We start from the raw sequence: 21,784 nt of genomic DNA on the forward strand, positions 1-21,784 counted from the left end.
GGCGACGGGGCAGGGGAGGTGACGGGCACAAGAGGTGACTGGGCAGGAGAGGTGACGGGGCAGGAGAGGTGACGGGGCAGGAGAGGTGACGGGGCAGGAGAGGTGACGGGGCAGGAGAGGTGACGGGGCAGGGGAGGTGACGGGGCAGGGGAGGTGACGGGGCAGGGGAGGTGACGGGGCATGAGCTAGAGCAGTAACCGGGCGTGAGCGGTGAAAGGACAGGAGCGGTGAAAGGACAGGAGCGGTGAAAGGACCAGGAGCGGTGAAAGGACCAGGAGCGGTGAAAGGACCAGGAGCGGTGAAAGGACCAGGAGCGGTGAAAGGACCAGGAGCGGTGAAAGGACAGAAGCGGTGAACGGGGCAGGAGCAGTGAACAGGACAGGAGCAGAGAACAGGACAGGAGCAGGGAACAGGACAGGAGCAGGGAACAGGACAAGAGCAGGGAACAGGACAAGAGCAGGGAACGGGACAGGAGCAGGGAACGGGGCAGGAGCAGTGAACGGGGCAGGAGCAGTGAACGGGACAGGAGCAGGTAACAGGACAGGAGCAGGGAACAGGACAGGAGCAGGGAACGGGACAAGAGCAGGGAACGGGACAGGAGCAGGGAACGGGACAGGAGCAGGGAACGGGACAGGAGCAGGGAACGGGGCAGGATCAGGGAACGGGGCAGGAGCAATGAACGGGGCAGGAGCAGTGAACGGGGCAGGAGCAGTGAACGGGGCAGGAGCAGTGAACGGGGCAGGAGCAGTGAACCGAGCAGGAGTAGTGAACGGGGCAGGAGAGGTGACGGGGCAGGAGAGGTGATGGGGCAGGAGAGGTGACGGGGCAGGAGAAGTGACGGGGCAGGAGAAGTGACGGGGCATGAGCTAGAGCAGTAACCGGGCGTGAGCGGTGAAAGGACAGGAGTGGTGAAAGGACAGGAGCGGTGGAAGGACAGGAGCGGTGAAAGGACAGGAGCGGTGAACAGGGCAGGAGCGGTGAACAGGGTAGGAGCGGTGAACAGGGCAGGAGCGGTGAACAGGGCAGGAGCGGTGAACAGGGCAGGAGAGGTGACGGGGCAGGAAAGGTGATGGGGCAGGAGAGGTGATGGGACAGGAGAGGTGATGGGGCAGGAGAGGTGATGGGGCAGGAGATGTGATTGGGCAGGAGAAGTGACGGGGCAGGAGAAGTGACGGGGCAGGAGAAGTGACGGGGCATGAGCTAGAGCAGTAACCGGGCGTGAGCGGTGAAAGGACAGGAGCGGTGAAAGGACAGGAGCGGTGAAAGGACAGTAGCGGTGAAAGGACAGGAGCGGTGAAAGGATAGAAGCGGTGAAAGGACTGAAGCGGTGAACGGGGCAGGAGCAGGGAACAGGGCAGGAGCGGTGAACAGGGCAGGAGCGGTGAACAGGGCAGGAGCGGTGAACAGGGCAGGAGAAGGGAACAGGGCAGGAGAAGGGAACAGGCCAGGAGAAGTGACAGGCCAGGAGAAGTGACGGGCCAGGAGAAGTGACGGGCCAGGAGAAGGGAGGGGCCAGGAGAAGGGAGGGGGCAGGGGAATTGACAAAGCAGGAGTGTTGATCGAGCATGAGCAGGAGTACTGACTGGACTGGAGCAGTGAAAGGGCAGGAGCAGGCGTTTCCCAGGGCGACTGGAAGGGTAGGGGGCCAGTTTAGTTTGGGGGGACCGGTTTTGTACAAGTACAGGAGTTTTAAAAACACTGCAAAGTTCTTTGTATATTCAGCAGGTTTCGGTCAATAATACAAGTGCCAAGATAACTTTGGTGATCAATGTACCTGCTGGAGCGAGATGGGAGCATGTTTTGTCTAGTGGCTGTATTACTCCTCTAAGGTAGTGCAGAGTGGTAATATGCCTGCTGCAAAGATCATGTACCATGCATATCAAAGAGCAATTTGTTATGTGCATAGTTCAGTGGGTACTGCTTTGTGTTCACTTCCCGAATGAAAGGACACTTGAATACATATGGCCTGGCAGTTCGGGCTGGACTGTTCACATTGGACGCAGGATCAAGACTGATTTGCATATGGCTCGGTCCAAACTGGAATGGCATGGTGAGCAAAAAACGATGGATTTAAGCCCAGATCTCTGAACTGGGGTGAATGTATGACATTGTTCTGCCTTCTGTCCATCAATTGTTCTTTTTGCATTTGTCACCCCGAGTGGGACAGGTATGCTCAGACAATAGTCCCGTGCTCTCCATGCCACTGGAATCAAGCTATCCTGGTTGATGAGGACTGAAAGCCCAAAACCGGTCCTAGGATGTTTTATTCCGGTCCAGGGAGGACCTGGCCTGGCAGTTCGGGCTGGACTGTTCTCATTGGGTGCAGTATCAAGACTGATTTGCATATGGCTGGGTCCAAACTGGAATGGCATGGTGAGCAAAGAAACAATGGATTTAGGTCCAGATCTCTGTACTGGGGTGAATGTATGATATTGTTCTGCATTCTGTCCACCATTTGTTCTTTTTGCTATATTATGATTGAGAAGCTAGCTGGCTGACATGAATATGAAGGAGCCTTTGTGGGTTTCCTTGAGTCTAGATTCTCCTGAAGAGTCCCTTTCTCTTCTGAGCCCTGCTTAACACATGTGTACAGGAGGAGCCCTGTATTCATGACCTCAATGTTTGAGACAAAAAATAATCATGGATTTCTGAACAATGAGAGTAAAAGCATTAAGGTAACATGTTGTCCCTGCTTATATTTCACATGCTTTACATAAACCTGTATTCCCTATGCATGTTTGCTTTTTCCTGAATTAAACCTCAAATAAACATATCCATTCTTTTAATTAAATAATGTTATACGCTGTAACTGGTCAGTGAAATGCTAAACGTACAAAAAATTGGTATGTTTTGCTATTTCTAGCCACACCCCTGACTCCGCCCACTGATTCAATCTTCGGTTATTCCCGCCCCCTGATTCTCCACCCACAGTTCCCCTACTTTTGCTTTCCCACTTCGACCACTGCTGGGCTTTGAGGTACAGAGATCAGGCTGAGGCAGCTGGCTGAAGCCCTCTTCTAAACAATGCTTTGTCTACTCTGCTGCTTTCCAGGGCCCGGTGATGACTTCAGGATGAACGGAAGCGGGGCTTCGGGGAGTCCGGCGGATGCGAAGGATAAGCAGCCAGGTAACAATATCATTGGAAACTCTTAGGTGTGTTCTCATTCTCGTCGTTGCGATGGGTGTCACGGGGTGCTTGCAATGGGAGAAGCCATTTATTTCACGGCCAAAATAGTTTGCCTTCTTGTCTAGATTCAGAATTCCTTTGAATTCCACCTAACAGTTTGTAGCGGTTTTTAGCCTTGAAATACTAATACATTATTAAATTCAGATGAATAAGTTACGTGGAGTGGCCGTGGCTCACATTCATAAACACTAATGGAAACCTTGCCAATAAGACTGTTGCACACCATGAGGTGTATTACACAGAAAACTGCTTGATCCGAGAAAAGGAAAACATATGGAAAGATTGCAACTAAACCCTACTGCTCCACTCAAAAACAGACAGGCATCTGCCCTAAAGTACCAGTCAGGCCAATGAAGAACGTATAGCTGTGCAGTACAGTATACCACAGTGCTGAGCATTTATAGATCCTAGCACAACTAATGTCTAGTGATTTATTGTAGTGAAACCCTGTGCTGTGCAGTATATCATGAACCACTTGTTGTGAACTCTGCCCAGCAAAACCCAGCATGGGTACTCAACGATGCATAGGCAGGTTCCCTGGCATTAGGAGGCAGGGGAAGACCAAATTAATCATGCAGCAGCGGAAGACCAAATTATGCGGCAAAAAGGGATATTATGTGGTATAATGTAGCACATTTTGTGTTAATAGACATAATGCAGCATATTTTGTGTTAGTATTACTTACTTATTTTGGTATTTTTACACATGTTACCACTTTCTGGAAAAGGGGCCACCTCGTTAGTACCATTTCGATAACAAACTAAAGAAATAAGAAACAGAAAGGGGACCTGTTAACCTTGTCTAATGGCCCTTAACAAAGCAGCACAACCCATTGAAGAGCTTTTAGTAACTTTAGATCTGGTTGAGTTAGAAACCATTTTTTTTTTTGCTGAAACCTGCAAATTGTGCCACAGATGATGGCTTATGTGACAGATGTGGCAAATCCATAATTATGTGGAAAACATCACAACCATAAATAATCACATGATTCCAGTGGCCCTGCGTATAGGTTTTTAGAGAGCACAGTAGACATACAAAAGTGAAAGAACCTAGTTACAAGTTGCCACTTGGAGTGTCATATAAGTAAATCCATGCTCCAAACCTCTCTCTTTGAAGACTCCCTTCAAATCTACTTCTAAGTCTATGGTTTAGATTTTCACAATGAGAGAACAAGTGCTAAGAGAAAGTGATAAGCGACAAGCACTTCAATAGTTTCCACGCTTTTGAGGTCCACAGTACATTGAAAGCAGGTGTTGAAAGGAACAACGACATCAGAACAGTCTAACACCCAACCACCATGCTTAACAACTCGCAAGGTTTAGAATCTGTACACTGTAGCTGATACCTTAACTTCATGCTCTCTAAACCGGTTATTCTATTCTTGTGACTGTACAGCTTTTGATTAGTGTCACTTGCACAGGCATCTCCAACGAGTAGCTCGCGAGCCACTGGTGTCTCTCCAGCTACCTGTAAGTAGCTCGCCTGTGTGCAGCCCAGTCAACTAAGTTAGAGAATTTAGCTTGGTTGAATTAATTTATGCATATAAAAGTGAAAGTTTATATTTAAGATGAAAATGTGCTTATTTTCAGAACTCATAAGCTGATATTTAGAGAAAAATGGCTGAATTTCCAAAATGTCTTTATATGGAAGATTTGACCGATAAATGATGTGGCACTGGGAATTTTTTTTTGCAGATGTTATTTACTTTGGTACCAGTTGCATTGCAGCTATGACTGTTATGTATTGCCTATGCAGAGGTATTAAATATTGGCAATGCCTTTGTTGCCTTACTGCTGGAAACTGTGTCTGATGCACTAAGTTGATTGCTGGCAGTAATCTTAAAATGAAGGGCACTAATGTAATCTTGTCTGTGGTCACTATTAAAACATTACCAAAATTAGTACCCTGAATGAGTATCATTCAACAGAAGTAGCTCTTATTAAAGAAAAGGTTGGAGACCCATGCTCTTGTACATCTCTGCAACAGGCTTTGTGAGGAAATGGGGTGTATTATATGGTGTGGTTGTGCAACCTCGCCATTTAATACACGAGCAGCAAAACGTACACAGAGGAGCAAGTGTAAAGCATTTACACTGCACCAAAACAAAGAAGAAATTGGCACAACACTCAAGAAATCCAACACCAATTTATAAATATATACTGTATTTTTGTATTTCTCAAAGAATGTAGATACTAGAATGAAAAAGATCCACCGGGGGGTGGGGGGGTTGGGGATTGGTCGGAGATATGGATTTTACAATCAATAATAAATCAAAACAATTTCAATCAACCGTGATCAAGCCTTGGCAAAGTCAATGAACTGGATACTTAAAAACATTTTCGGAGACAACTTAGGGAAGTGTCAATGCGATTGGATAAAGGTACTTGGACGGCCAACTCCGGCAGGGAGCTAATCGGGGGGACCAGCAAGGTCTTCAAGAACAGTTACTTTCCCAGAAGAAACAGTCCTTCGGCAGTTCCAGGCACTTTATCCGCATTGCAATGTATTCCTGTGGAGTGGTCCTGATGCAAGGGATGAAGGATGTTGAAGATTGTCTAAGGATGCTGTAGATGCAACGTGGTCGACAGGGTTCTTTCTGCATGGATTTCTCAGTCCACGAAGATGGTGAGGGGGTCCTGTTTGCAGGATCGACGTCCCACGAAGTCCACGCTGGTCTGGCTGAAGTCCAGTCACTGCTGGTCTACCAGTCACCCGTTGTTGTGATCTGAGGTCTGGTTGCCAGGGATCCTCCTTCATGCACGGTAAGTGACCTCAGTGCAGGATGCGGGTGGAAGGGTAGCCAATGGGCTACCAGATTCCCTCCTACCTGGTGACCACTTCCTGTGGAGTGTAGCATCAACAATGGGGCAGCCCCCACCATGCTACACATTTGCCCTTCAAAGCGGCTTCACCTTTGAAGCCTGCCTTTTCAGCTAACACCTAAGTGGCTTCCTGCAGTAGGGAGGTGACACTTTTCTACCCTGCAATCCCTCATTGCTCTCGTTCCTGAAAGTCGTTAGCTCGTCTATACAGGAGGGCAGAAAGCTTATCTCATGGAACAGGCTTCATGTGTGCCCGGGATGGCACAGGAGTTTTAAAGGCAACAAAGCTGCACACTGCATGAAGTTACATTAATTTGGACATTAAGTCAGGCTTAATGTAACAAGTTGTTTTATACCTTGTAGTGCTGGTCGTACTGACCAGAAGTTTGCATAGCTGCGGAGTCAGCCTGTAACGCTGTACTTACCAATTGGCCGACCAAGTCTTTCCACAGTAAAACAGCAGTTTTGTGTGTTTTACTGTCTGGACGTGTACATGTCCTGGCTGTGTCACATGTTGCGCCCTGTCTTTAGGGCTCAGTAGGCCTTCCAGAGGGGTGACATACATACACATGTAAAGTTGAAGAGGTGGCATTACCATTCTCTAAATGGCAAAGTCGGGCTATCAGTGCGCGAGTGCTCTACCAGTCCGTAGTGGCGGACTGAGGGACTTGTTTTACTTGGGGGACCTACAGGGTGGCACAATTAGTGCTGCATGCCCTGGGCACCAGGGTATCTTTTACTAGGGGCTTACAGGTAAGTTAGCCATTTCCATTTGGGTGTAACCAATTCGACATGCACTTTAAGGTCAGGGTACAGGCATGGAGGTCCAGTTAGCAAGTCTCAGTGCACTCTCAAAGTAGAACTACCAGCAGCATCAGTCGAACAACTTGGGGGTGACTGTTACTGGCTTATTTTCCCACTGAGCTATATTGCCAGAAAGGAAGCTCGAATTCTGGAGCTTTGCTTGGGAAAAGTAAAATTATACAGACGGACGCATCTCACAGCCTCAGACGCTTGGCCAAACTCTAAATGGGGACTTGACTAATTCTGAACCATAAACAACGTTTATACTTTTGAAAACTAAATAATAAACTGAGTCAATTTAAAAACATTACTCACTGCTGCTGAAATCTACATTACTCGTCTCCTCGATTCAAGTGTTCTTTTCACATTACAACTGTAGAGTATCTGTTTATGAGATGTGAGTTTTGTTGACATCACCAAGACTTGCAAGAATGATACTCTGATTCTGCGCTCACGATATTGACCTGGTAGTCGTGATTACTTGAGTTGCTCACTCATAGGCTGAAACTGAGACCAGGTCCTGCTTTCTTCAAATGGATCACCAGAGATCATAAAGCAAAGGTAAAAGAGTGGCATTTCTTCCCCTCTCCACACTGCGCCATTCAAAAATGTATTACAATTCTGGTATCTTTATGGTATTTTGCACAATGATCATTTCATGTGTGGAGAGCTGTTATGAGGATCTAAATGGTGCGTGTGAATGCTACGCTGAACAATAAATACCTGATCTCCAAATGTATAAGCTGCCCTTGGTGGGCTCCTTTACACTCTTGCTGATCCAGAAGGGATGACAAAGGATTACTCAATGACGACAAGCTGGGAGGGTCAGCTATTCATACCATTGTATGCAGAGAAGAAAGCTTTTCCTATTACATTGTACCCTACAAATAATAGATCTGTGGATAAATAAATGGAAATAGACGTTTTCCACTGGGAGATGTGTTATTTATCCAGGACATTTGAAGACAAACCTGCCTTTCTCTACAGATAATCTGATACAGACTTCAGTGTATTTTGTGAATGATATTTTACTGCTGTGGGACCATAAAATAATAGGCGGTGGTGGCCTGGATTCTAAGGCTCTCATTCCACCTATCGCAGTTTTCTTGATTCGTGCAAGCAGGGCTGGTTCTAGGATTTTCGGGGCACTGTGCAGAAGGGGAATGTGGGAGGCCCCTCTACTTTGCATAGACTTAACCCATTCAGGGCTGTCTGCACCTCAATAGATGCCCCCTGCTCCTGAAGCTGCAGCCCCTCCCTCTCAGCCACATACAAGCACCACTGAACAGCTCATAAAGGGCTGAAGGTGTGAGGGTTGCTTATCTCCAGAGAGGTTAAGGGACTGCCAGGGAGCTAAACAGCCAGACAATAAATAGTCCTCCCACTGTGCCTCTGCAGCTCTGCATGGGTGAGGGGAGGAGGTCTAATTGCAAGGATGAATTCATGCCAAATTCATACTCCCAAGATTTGCAGTAATTAGTGCACCTACACGTGCATGGTTTTCGCCAAGTGATACATGACATAATGTACTCTTGTAAAAATAACTGCCCAGTCCTGGTTTGCCCACTTCATAGCAGAGAAAAACAAACTGTAATACCATGTTTTTCTCTATTTCAATGCTCTAAACTCAGAATGATGCCATCATACTGCACCTGGTAAATACCCCACTCCACTGTAATGGTATTCACCAGATGTGGTATTAGAAGCAACTCATAATGATGTAGGTAGATTTTTTTTTTTTTACTTGGTACAGAAATGTACAATTTCATCAGTCTTGAAATATTTAACTTTAAATGCCATTTACTGTACCTGTAGCCCATAAAGCACAATGCTGAAAGAATTTCTCTGAGATACAGTGCAGTATTCTCATGAGTAGAGCAGTAAGATAGGCAATGATGAGAGCTAGTCAGACATCATATAAATGAGATGGCTTCTGACCAAAGTCTGAAACTAGGGGGCAGAGGCACTATTGTACTGCTTGCAATGACCAGCACTTCTGCGACCAGAATGCTAGTTTGCAAACAAACCCGTGCATCAATTATGTCTGCGTACAAATTTCGAAATTGAATCGAAAGCTGACTTACTTTATTAATATTCATAATGCATGTTGTAAATTAATTGTGACTCACTTAGACTGGAGTGGCACGCAAGTCAGCAGTCCACCATGTTTGTTTTAACTATAGATTTTTTTTTAAATGCTCCTAATTTTCCTTAAAGGAAACAAAACTGCGTTAAAAAAAAGTTGTCTTTTTTTGGAAAAGTCTGTTTGAGTTGGCAGTGGTTCCCAACAAACTTTTTTTTTTTTAATGTATTCAGTCAAAGTGGCCCCCCTCCCATTTTGCAGATGGATTACCACCCTAACCCGGGAGTCAAATAGCAATTCAGCATGGAGTCTCCAAGCACTTCTATAAATCGGTAAACATGCACAGGCTCCTAAAATGCCATTAGAACATGGCAACAACGTTGTGCGACTGCAATCAATGATCAGGACTGCTGGTGACCATGAAGACGTTTATTCCATCTGGCCCTAGAAGTTACAGATTAGTCTTTAAAGCCGGGTCTAAATAAAGTTTGGGAGAGCTATGAATATAGCGAAGGAATTATTTAAATGCACAAAGCTGTGAGCTGTTCAGGCTCCGTGGGTTTTAAATTCCATAGCCGCAATCGGGTGTCCTGCAGACTCTAGTGGCTTCAGGCCCCCGGCACCTAAAATAGCTAGAGAACGCCCTGGGTAGCAAGGACTGGCCTTCCTCTGGTCTGCATCAGCCACTGACGCTCCATCGCTGGAGCACATGGACCATGGCAGAGAGTACTCCTCGCAGCAGTAGCTCCCCTGTCGACGGCGCGGGGTATTGCATTGTAAATGACCCTTCGCACGTCAGCGTAATCTTATCAACCCTTAAACATGTGCAGTTTTTCCGCCGAGTAAACGCTTTCCTGGTAAACTGATCCCTCCGCTGCTCCGTACGTGCATCACTTACCTCGGTGGTGTTATCAATGCCAGAACACCAGCCCATCAGAGAGGGTTTAGGAATACCCCGCCCCCTCCCAATGTACGCAGCAGCCATGCCTGGGAGGCTCCGCGCGCGCAGTGACGCCGCGTCACCGCCGCCGTCACGCGCCTTCCAGCCAAAGGCCTTGCTGCTGGGCACGGGGCTTCTCTACATCAGTAGCTGTGCTTTAACACTCCCTTTGCAGGGACCTTTTCTGCGTTTTTAGGGCTCGCCTGCTGATGCGCTTCAGCGCATAGCTGGCGAAGCTCTATAGGGGCTTATCCAGTGTTTATCCACTGGCGATTCCACTGGCGATTCCTTCAAGTGCATGTGCTTTTTAGGTCATTGCGCTTGCGCAAGCCCTAAAAAGCGCGTGCACAATGCCACCAGCCGCCTGCCTGCCTGCCTCGCATTACCACATCAAAGGCAGCCCTCCGAGCGCATTTCTCACCCCCTAATTATTCACGGCCGGCCGGCAGGCACATCAAAGGCTGCTGCTGCCGTGACTCGCATTTCTCCTCCCTCCTCCCCTATCACTGCCCAGGCCGGCCGTACTTTCTCTTTACAAGGGCGCCCATTCCTGAATCACTTGAAATCTCTCCACATTATTTGCATTTTGTTAATTAAAAAAATTAACTTCAACACAGCGTTGCACATTTTTCTCGACTTCGGAAGGATGAGTCCCAATCTCATTTGTACAAAGTGTTGTAATGGGATTATTGGAGAGTTAGAGAAACGTGCTCACAAGTTACATTTTTATGCAAATCATCTGAGTAAATAAACAATAGCATGGTGCCGTTTGCGTCCTTGACTTGATCTGGTTTTTATTTTTATTTTGCTATTATTCTCACAAAGGCTAAGAAGGTCTGCCTACTTTAGTATTAAGTGCTATACGTCGCATAAGCAACAGCTAACCATTCACTCACCCATGCAACGCCACTCACCCACGCAACGCCACTCACCCACGCAACGCCACTCACCCACGCAACGCCACTCACCCACGCAACGCCACTCACACACGCAACGCCACTCACACACGCAACGCCACTCACACACGCAACGCCACTCACACACGCAACGCCACTCACACACGCAACGCCACTCACACACGCAACGCCACTCACACACGCAACGCCACACACACACGCAACGCCACACACACACGCAACGCCACACACACATGCAACGCCACACACACATGCAACGCCACTCACACATGCAACGCCACTCACACATGCAACGCCACTCACACATGCAACGCCACTCAACCACGCAACGCCACTCAACCACGCAACGCCACTCAACCACGCAACGCCACTCAACCACGCAACGCCACTCAACCACGCAACGCCACTCAGCCACGCAACGCCACTCAGCCACGCAACGCCACTCAGCCACGCAACGCCACTCAGCCACGCAACGCCACTCAGCCACGCAACGCCACTCAGCCACGCAACGCCACTCAGCCACGCAACGCCACTCAGCCACGCAACGCCACTCAGCCACGCAACGCCACTCACACACGCAACGCCACTCACACACGCAACGCCACTCACACACGCAACGCCACTCACACACGCAACGCCACTCACACACGCAACGCCACACACACACGCAACGCCACTCAACCACGCAACGCCACTCACACACGCAACGCCACTCACACACGCAACGCCACTCACACACGCAACGCCACTCAGACACGCAACGCCACTCAGCCACGCAACGCCACTCAGCCACGCAACGCCACTCAGCCACGCAACGCCACTCAGCCACGCAACGCCACTCAGCCACGCAACGCCACTCAGCCACGCAACGCCACTCAGCCACGCAACGCCACTCAGCCACGCAACGCCACTCAGCCACGCAACGCCACTCAGCCACGCAACGCCACTCAGCCACGCAACGCCACTCACACACGCAACGCCACTCACACACGCAACGCCACTCACACACGCAACGCCACTCACACATGCAACGCCACTCACACATGCAACGCCACTCACACATGCAACGCCACTCACACATGCAACGCCACTCACACATGCAACGCCACTCACACACGCAACGCCACTCACACACGCAACGCCACTCACCCACGCAACGCCACTCACCCACGCAACGCCACTCACCCACGCAACGCCACTCACCCACGCAACGCCACTCACCCACGCAACGCCACTCACCCACGCAACGCCACTCACCCACGCAACGCCACACACCCACGCAACGCCACACACACACGCAACGCCACTCACACACGCAACGCCACTCACACACGCAACGCCACTCACCCACGCAACGCCACTCACCCACGCAACGCCACTCACCCACGCAACGCCACTCACCCACGCAACGCCACTCACCCACGCAACGCCACTCACCCACGCAACGCCACTCACCCACGCAACGCCACTCACCCACGCAACGCCACTCATCCACGCAACGCCACTCATCCACGCAACGCCACTCATCCATATGCAAAACGAAAAATGTCAAACTCTTCTATTGCGAGACCTATTGCATTTTCAATGCTTGTTATAATACTCTAAGCCACAGCTCTTATTCCTGGTCATACTTTTGTATTCAAATCACCTGTCCAAAAGAGGTTAACTGCACTGTATAGCGGCGTCCCGCTGTGACTACACACATGAGCAAGAGGAGAACACGGAGAATACAAGCTGCCAAGGTTTCAGATTGCTGTGTGTGACATTTTCATGAATTTAGTGTAATCATGTGTGACATTTCAACAACTATGAGTGACACTTTGTCGCACCCAAAATCAAGCAATGAAAACCAGGAAAACATATAAATATGAGCAGTTAAACCCATTTGAGCAACAAGACATTCTAAGAAGATGTTAAAACTGCTGGAAAGCAAAGCACCAGAAACTGAAGCACCTAGTTCCCTTCTAAGGTGACCAAACTGTTAAAACGAGGACTCAAGTCTGCACCAGTCATTTACAGTGTGCGCCGCGCCACTGCAAACAAAAGAATGTTTCTGTAAATTTTAGCGGCCAGTTATTGTAATAGGGTTAGATTACGTTTTTCAAAAAACAGAGGTTTGCTTTTCACTTGCTCACCTCAAGTACAGAGAATAACATGACTGCTGTAGTGGGGGATAAACAGAGAGGGAGGCGGATAAGGACTGTTTTCCATGGGTCTCCTCACTTGAAAGCACACATCAACGTTCACTGGGGTACGGAATGTAGCCACGTTGCACTGCAGGCTCCCCTACCGAAATTTTGAGTAGGTGTTCTTCTTTAACCCCTTTCATGCGGGGCTGTTTCCCCCGCTGTGCTGGGGGGCGGGTGGCGCGTACAGGTGCCCGGTGCTCATGGAACGTTCAGCACAGCAGGGGAATCAGCCCAGCGTGCGAGCATTCCACGGAACAGGCGCAGTCATGACGAGCTCAGCTCGTCATGAGCACCGGAGCGCCGTAGCTCATGACGAGCTGACCTCGTCATGAGCACCCAAGGGGTTAATTTCTTCTGCTCTGTCTAACGTAAATAAAATAACAAGCTTTACCTAATCGCTTTCTTGACTGCGAGGGTTCACAGCGCGGGTCACGGTGGCTTGCGCATAACCTCAGCTGCCTCTATCAAGACTCAGCGCTGACCCATCTCACTGTCCAACGAATGCCGGCGCCAATTATGGAGGAGGCACCAAAATAATGATTGCGGTGTGGCGGTCAGCTGCGGCAAACTAAAAAAAAACATAACTGCCGCACACTCAGAGTGATTATTTATACACTGTTGCAATCACGTGACCACATCACGTGAATGCCATGCCCCTGGCTGGCCTGCAGCAGCTGTGCTATAATGAATGCTTATTGGTGCAGCCAACGCAGTAATGAGCCACCGGGTAGGAGCAACACTTCTCACCAGCCAGCTATTCTAGCTCAATAGACTATGCAAGACACTCTGCCAGAGCAGCATGTGGTCCGCTGCTGCGTGCTCAGGATTGGCAAGGGCAGCAATTTCCGTCCTGCTCGTCTCTTCCTCTACACCGGCAGCGGTATCAAGGAGGCACTACAAATACGTAATCTGGCATTTTATTGCGGTGTTACGCACCACTGCCCAAAAATGCGTTAGTATCACGCCCACTGTGCGGTGTTACGGACCACTGCCCAAAAATGCGTTAGTATCACGCCCACTGTACAAAGAGATCGCAGCCCACGTATCAACAACACTAACAGTTTACTCTCTGAACTCAGAACAAGCTCTAAACACTGAAGAGTTTGCCGACTGGGCGGTACATTTGTTTTGACTACTCTGCAAACTTTTCTGTTTTTCAAGACCAAGGGCCTGATTTTTAAATTTGCAGACAGGGATCTACGTCACAATGGAGATGGAGTCCCCTCCTTAGCGGCATAATGGTCTGCCTGCCCTATTTATAGTCTGGTGGACCATAGGTTTGACAATAGCAGAAATTACCCTGTCTCCACCATGGACAAACCCCCCCCCCCCAACACCCCGACAGACTCATGATAATTGGAGGTTTGTCTATATGTCCACCCACCTAATTTAGATAAGCAAACATACAGCCGATTCTAAATACCCGTCACAGCTGGGAAAAACCTGGCAATAAGGGCCAATAAAAAGTACTCAATGCCCCCGTCACCATGGAAGGAAACTCCCGCGACAAAGGGGGATTGTTTGTTTATTTTCAAAAAGAAAATCTCACTTTGGGAATTTCCTTTTAGAAAAAAAAATGTGTTCCTTTGATGTAATGCCAGAAACCCGTCCTCGGAAGCTTGTTTCTGGTCCAGGGAAGGCATGGCTTGGCAGTTCGGGCTGGACTGTTCCCATGAGGCACAGGGTCAGACTGATTTGCATATAGCCATGTCTGAACTGGGGTGGCAGAGTGGGCTAAAGAACGGTGATGGATTAAACCCAGATCTTTTGAATGGGTGTGAGTGTTTGATTGGTTCAGATGCTCCATCCATTACCACCCCCTTTTGTACCGCTTTTGGCCGCCATAAGTGTGGCAGGGTATGCTCAGACGTGAGTCCCTTGCTCACTTTGCCACTGAATTCAAGCAAGCCGGGCTGAAGCCGGCTGTAATGCCAGAAACCGAACCTCGGAAGCTTGTTTCCGGTCCAGGGAAGGCATGGCATGGCAGTTCGGGCTGGACTGTTCCCATGAGGCACAGGGTCAGACTGATTTGCATATAGCCATGTCTGAACTGGGGTGGCAGAGTGGGCTAAAGAACGGTGATGGATTAAACCCAGATCTTTTGACTGGGTGTGAGTGTTTGATTGGTTCAGATGCTCCGTCCATTACCACCCCCTTTTGTACCGCTTCCTTTGATGTACAGCGCTGTCATGTTGACAGAGCCGTCTGTCAAACTTGTATGCATTTCCAGGCACCGCCGTGGCTGCGGTTCCTGGAAATGCAAGAGATGACTGACGAGGTAGTGGACCCCTCTAAATACGGCTGGGGGAGTACCCTTGTCATGGCGAGAATTAAGTACTCCACCATGGTGTGGTAATTACTCTTGCACCAAAATATAAATCAACCCCTGAGTCATTAGTTCAGAGTTTCTTCTTGAAAACCATCTCAGTTTTCCACATGAATGAAGTTTTCTCTATGCATGTGGCGGTCATCACACTCTGAACAGGGCAGATAATATGTTAATGTGACCTGTCAGCCCTGTGGTGGACAGGTCATGAGGACTAAGGTTTCCTGATTCAGAGACAGCTGAGGCTATTCGTTCAGAAACTCTGCTGTTATCCCATCTCTGCCTGAGGTGAGGGAACTATGGGTTTGGAAGGGGTGGTGAATAACACTTTTGGCAGATTCATACAATCCGCCAATTAGAGCTGCAGATCTGGAGTTCCTGGCCAAAACCTATTATCCTTTTAAGTTATTACAAATCTTTAGATTATATTGATACATTTTTTGCACTCATTGACATGGAATGTAGAACTGTAATCCTTTACCGTACAATATTTAAAGTTGTTGGAACCTTTGGATTTTGCCTTGTATGACAATTTCGTAGTGTTGGAATTTTTCATTTTTTATAAATTGGGTTGCAATAGGATGTTGTTACGATTGTTGTCAACAAATGAACTATGATGATCATATACCTTGCTATTCGTAATAGTTTCCTCGAAGATTTCTTTTACACAGTTTTGGACTCTTACATAAAACTTGTTTGTATGTTGGTAGGGTGGACATTACACTCCTTAATAGCCTATTCATCGTGGAACTCCTAAAAGTAGTGCTGTTACAGACAATAACGTACCCTGAGTAAACCTTTTAATTTCCCCTTGTTTCATAAAGGATATTGGCCTTTGAGTGCCCATTTTTCCTGTTCCCATCTGCAGTGCAGGCCAAGATAAGATGGATGCCAACAAGAAAACAGCTAAAACTACTTGCATGTCAGGGCCAGTGCTTTTTTGTATTGCAGAAAGAAACCACCTCTTTGGGGGTTTGTTTCTGCAAAACAAAAGAGTGAAGAGTGGCACCATGACATGGTGGACCGGCCGGATATTACTTTTTGCCGAAAGATTTCCCAGGTCATTGGCAGGAGAACTTTTGATTGAAAGATGCTCCACCAGAGAGTTGGGGACCTTGAAATTTGGCAAATAGTCGTCTCAATGCTGGCTGAGCCCGGACCACTGCCACCCTAAGGGAAAGTAGGCCACAAGAGAGAAGTTGACAGCTATTCGTGTCCCTTTATCAAAAGAGTTTTGGTGCTGTTGTGGTGCTACATCGAAACATAAAGCACTCCTTTCACCTGGAGAGGTCGGAGGTAAAAGACAAACTCCAAGGTGGCTTACATATTTATTTATTTTGAAAGTTTTATATAGCGCGAACAAGATCTTTGCTGATAACAGAGCGCTTTACAAAGGCAGGAGGTAGGAGGTAGGGTGGGTACACGGGGGAGCATAGTTAGGGGGGTGGGTCAAACAATGGGAGTAGTACAGATAAGAGAGAGCATGAACAGTAAGGTAGGGTCGATAATACAAGTAAAAACCCATGTGCAAAGGAGCATGAACAATCAGATAGGGTCGATAATACAAGTAAAACACATGTGCAAAGGAATCAAACAGTAGTACAGATCGACGCAGAGTCTTAAAGATCAAAAGTAGTAGTTCAAGTGTATTTAGCCATGAGGAAAGCTTTAACTTCTTTCTTAAAAAGAAAAGTGGAGGGGATGAGCCTGGTTTCAGGAGGGAGTGAGTTCCAGATCCTAGGCGCCATTCCTGAGAAGGAGCGTTTGTAGGTTCTTTCCTTCCGGAATCTTTGAGGCTTCAGCAGCAGATTGTTTGCACTTCTGGTGGTTCTGGAGCCGCCGGAGATTGTCAGCTTCTGAGTAAGGTAGCCGGGTGAGTTCAGGTGTATAGCCTTGTGTGTCATGCATGCAATTTTCAGATGTATTCTGGCTTCAAAAGGCAGCCAGTTCAGGGATTTTAAGTCAGGGGAAATATGTGAGTGCTTTTTAGATCCAGTGATGAGCCTTGCTGCCGCGTTTAGTGAGGCTCTTAGCGGTGCAGTTGTAGTTAGGGGGAGGCCGCAGAGGGCGATGCTGCCGTAGTCTATGCGAGGGATGATTAGTGCTTGTACTGCATTTCGGAAGTCTTTGGCTGGGAGGAAGGGTTTGAGTTTCCTCAAGGTATTTATTTGGAAGTTCACTCCTTTAGTTGCCTTGCTGATATGCTGCTGCATGTTGAGATTGGCGTCAAGTGTTATGCCTAAAGATTTTGCTGAATCCACGATGGTCGGTTGGACATTGAGTGCAGTTAGGTATTTAAGCCAGGTTTGAGTGGTAGAAATTTTCGCGGGAGGTGAGATCAGAAGGAACTCAGTTTTCATGGCATTGAGCTTGAGGTGGTTATCGGCCAGCCAGGATTGGGTGTTTCTGATCGTTGAGTTCAGACGGATAATGTCTTTAGGGGATTGCAGTTTGAGATATATTTGAGTGTCATCAGCGTACATGTGAAAGTGTACATTGGATGCTTGTAGCAGGGTGGTGAGAGGCTCCATAACTAAGTTGAACAAAGTAGGGGATAGGCAGGATCCTTGAGGGACCCCTAACGATACAGGTACTGGAGAGGACATCAAGTTGTTGCTCTTGAATTTCTGAGACCGGTTGTGTAGAAAAGAGGTGAACCACTGAAGAACAGTCCCAGAAAGACCCATTCTTGTGCTTAAGAGCTCGAGTAAGTTCTCATGTTTCACAGTATCGCATGCTGAAGAGAGATCAAGAAGGATGAGGAGGCAGGTGTCATTTTGATCCACGATTTGTAGGGCGTCGTCAATTATGTGAGTCATAGCAGTTTCGGTACTGTGCCCTGCTCGGAAGCCTGATTGATGAGGGTTGAGGAGATCAAACTGCTCTATGTGCTTTGTCAATTGTAGTTGCACGCATTTTTCCAACAGTTTGGCGAGAGTGGGAATGTTGGTAATAGGACGGTAGTGGTTTAGATCAGTGGGGTCGGCAGTTGGTTTCTTTAGTAAAGGTGTAACTTGTCCGACTTTGAGGGAGTCAGGGATTGTTCCTTGTTGAAGTGAGCAATTAATAATTTTAGTCCAGAGTGGGAGGAGCAGAGGGGTGAAGTCTTTTACAGCGTTAGCCGGAAGAGGGTCATTGAGGTGATTGGATGGTTTCAGGGTGCTGAGTAGGTTGTCAATTTCTTCTTCAGAGTAAGTGTCAAAGGATGACCATGTCGCATTGTTTTTTGGTTCATTGGGTGTAAAGCAGTGGGGTTTGGGGTATAGGCTTGCGTCAATGAGGAGATCGCTCCTTATGTTGTCAGTTTTTTGGTTAAAGAAAGCAGAGAACTCTTCACAGGAAGGTGCATTGCCCATGGTGTCGACTGCTTGGGGTTGTTCCTTGGATTGTGATCGGATTAGCTCGAACAGTTTTTTTGGCCGTTTTTTTGCTTGGTCGAGCTGGAGTCTGAAGAAATCTGACTTTGAGCGTTTTATTTTCCTGAAGTAGGCGTTTCTCTTTTTCTTCAGAGTTTTAAGGTGCAGAGCTGAGGGAACAGATCTCCAGGTGCGCTCTGCCATTCGCATGGACCTTCTGTCTTCATTGAGACTCCCGTCGTACCATGGGTTGGAGATCTTGGTGGAGACTCTTTTCAGTTGCATCGGTGCAGCCTCATTGATTATTGAGGTCATAGAGTTGAGATAGTGGTCAGTTAAGCACTGAACGTCAGTAACGCCGGTAGGGGGAAGTAGGAGATTGCAGCTGTCAGGGGGTAGAGAGTTTGGATCGAGTTTCTTCAAGTCTCTTTTCCAGACTTTGGGCTTGGAGGTTTGGACCGGGATACGTTTAACTTTTTCCTTGATGAAGAATGTGACAATATGGTGATCAGACCAGTCACATGGTTGGATTGAATCATGTTGAGTAGTGCCTTCTTTGGAGATGACAAGGTCGAGGATAGAGCCTTTGTCATGGGTCGGGCTGTTGCAAATTTGGGTGAGGTCAGAAGCATTAAGGTAATTTTTGAGGCTATTGACCACTGCGTCACTACAATCATTCCAGTGAAGATTGTAATCGCCCAGGTAAATTTGTGTGTTTTGCCGTCCTGAGTTGATTGAGATTGTGTCCATGAGTTGTTTCGGAGAAGGTGATGTTGTCCCCAGGTGGGTGGTAGATGATGTGTAGAGAACATACAGGTTTGTTTTCACTGATGACATCAAGGCAGATGTATTCACAGGAGGTAAGAGAAGGGGCGGTGACTTTATTAATAGAAAGGTTGCTCTTGCAAATGCATGCGATTCCACCGCCTGCCTTCTTGGACCTGTCAAGTCTAATGATGCAATAATTGGGGGGGACTAGGATATCCATGATAGGAGTAGAAGATTCAGTTAACCATGTTTCCGTTAGGATGGCGAGGTCAAGGTTCAAAGAGATGATGAGATCAGCGACCTCCGAGGCGTGTCTTTGGGCCGATCTGCAGTTGAGGAGTGCGCATTTGAGTCTGGGGGTGCAGGGAGAGGAGGAGGGATCTAAAGTGAGGGGGATTTTTGTGAGGTTGTTGGGGACAGAGCCTCTGTAGTTATGCGTAGGGTGTCTGAGAGGGTTGGAGAGAATCGTAGGAATAGGCAGGTGTGTGGTGGCTAAGAGGTGACGATCCGTGACATAAGTGCGGAGAAGGGTGTGTATGTCAGGGTCCGAGAGAGTCTTGATAGTGCGCCGAGGGCGGCTGGAGGTATTGCGAGAGGGGATAGAGGTCCAGTGTAGGGGGTGAGTAGGATGTGAGGGGGATATGTTGTTAGGATGATCGGTGGAGGTGGGGGTGTCTGGGGTGTGTGAGAAGTAACTCTTTGAGGGTGTGGAGCTCTTCTCTCACTTGGAGGAGGGTAGACATGATCATGTCCAGCGTGGGGTTGGGTACAGAGTTGGGGGTGGGCATAGATGTAGAGCAAGTGTCTTGATTAGTGGAGGGGGGTGGTGGGGGCGTTAGTGGGGTGGGTGGAGTTGGGGTTGGAGGTGTTAGTGAGTGTGTTGGTGTTCGGGTAGGTAGGGAAGTTGTGGGGGAGGGAGTGGAAGTGTTAGGATGGTATTGTTGTTAAAGAAGAAGGTTAAATTGCCGTCTGCGTCCTTAATGATGACACTACAAGTACTGAAAAGTTTATTAGAGGTGCCAACCCTTTGGTAAATATTGATTGTGACTCAACCTGTGCCACAGTCACAGACTACTCTGTGTGTCCTCAAGTACTGAACGTTCTGTGGTTAGTGAGTGCTGTTCTGCCCAGATACAGCCAGGAGGCGAAATAGAATGTTTTTAAAAGGTTTGAAGGTACCTCTGCTTTTATTAGTTTCTTAATAATTATTCTGATCCCTGAGATATATAACCTAAATCAACAACAAAACACATTTTGTTGCTCTATTAAAATGTTTGCATGCAGTTGCCCTTTCTGCATCTACCTGAGGCCGTCCGCAATCATTCTCCCCTTTGGTCCTTCGCCCTCTCGGGGTCACGGTGCCTTATCTTGGATTGCTTTGTTCACCACCTCAGACTACATTAGTATTCCAACTGTGGAACTACGTCAAAGGTAGAGAGTTGACAACGTTTATTTGGCCTCACATTTTGTTAGACCATGTCTTGCTCAATTGTAGGGGGTGGCGGCCACTGCCATGACCAACAATATGGGAGGGATTAAATCAAACCCAAGAGTAAGAGTGGCTAGTCCTGGATTAGGGCTTGCAGTTGCGGAGTAACCAGGAGGGGTGGGTCAGATTGCATTTGATAATATGGCAACTACCGACAGAGTTTAGGTTCTCTACTCCCTGGCTAGGAATGAGTGGAGCTTCTAATTAAGAAGTATCAATTTTAACTTACGCCACTGAGACAATCTCCCTAGATGGATATCAGACTTCTTTTGTACTTTGTCATTAGGCTATGAGCGACTACCCTTCAGGAGTGCTCCTCATTTGGGTGGGTATAAGTCTTATAGAGAGCCTTTACTTATCTCCCTGTCAAGGTGTTTCATAGCCCTATCTTTAAGAGAGCTACCATGATTTATTTAATCAACTACTACAGCAACCATTGTGGCAGAAACATGTCACTTGCATTGGTGGAGCTCTTTACATTTTTGGGTAAAATAGGCAGCTTACCTCTTGGCACTTTTAGAATCAGAGATTTTTATCCCCCCTAAAAGGTTCACATGGATATGCCAGCCCACTAATCCTTTGTGGGAATAGGTACTTTCTCAATAACTAATCCACAACATGGTTTTGGGTAATCCATGTGGATATATCTCCTGTTTGAAAAACAAGTATGGGAAAGACATGCCCATCATTATTACTAGTATCTACGTTTGAATGCTATCACAGTTTTCTTGTTCCATGGGTAAAAGTCGGTTCCTTTGGATACAATTATACCGGGGGCACTAACTTTGATATGTCAGTTGTTTGTTTTGAAATGTCTATAGTAATTGTTTCCTATTGCTCATTTACTCTTCCTCTTTTAAAAGTATGCTACCAAATTGTTATCAAGTTACTACTGTTGCCTCC

The 21,784-nt window shown here is 47.6% G+C and overlaps 2 protein-coding genes across 3 annotated transcripts in view; one reads left to right on the forward strand and one right to left on the reverse strand.

Annotated features, from left to right (window-relative positions):
- LOC144798880 (phospholipid-transporting ATPase IK-like) overlaps nt 1-21,784 on the reverse strand; it is a 694,664-nt gene that overhangs the window by 650,314 nt on the left and 22,566 nt on the right. The window contains exon 2 of one of the 2 annotated variants that reach the window (XM_078669973.1): nt 3,873-3,947. The exons of the other annotated variant lie outside the window; for it this stretch is intronic. The gene's annotated coding sequence lies outside the window, so the exon portion shown is untranslated. The remainder of the gene's footprint in view (nt 1-3,872; nt 3,948-21,784) is intronic. 2 annotated transcript variants of the gene reach the window in all.
- Nucleotides 1-21,784, forward strand: part of LOC144798879 (phospholipid-transporting ATPase IK-like) — a 441,858-nt gene that overhangs the window by 139,802 nt on the left and 280,272 nt on the right. Inside the window, exon 2 of the mRNA XM_078669971.1 lies at nt 3,053-3,127. Coding sequence (XP_078526097.1) covers nt 3,073-3,127 — 55 coding nt within the window. The 5' untranslated portion in view covers nt 3,053-3,072. The remainder of the gene's footprint in view (nt 1-3,052; nt 3,128-21,784) is intronic.

Source organism: Lissotriton helveticus, chromosome 12, assembly GCF_964261635.1.
Source record: "Lissotriton helveticus chromosome 12, aLisHel1.1, whole genome shotgun sequence".
In the NCBI taxonomy this organism is placed as follows: domain Eukaryota; kingdom Metazoa; phylum Chordata; class Amphibia; order Caudata; family Salamandridae; genus Lissotriton; species Lissotriton helveticus.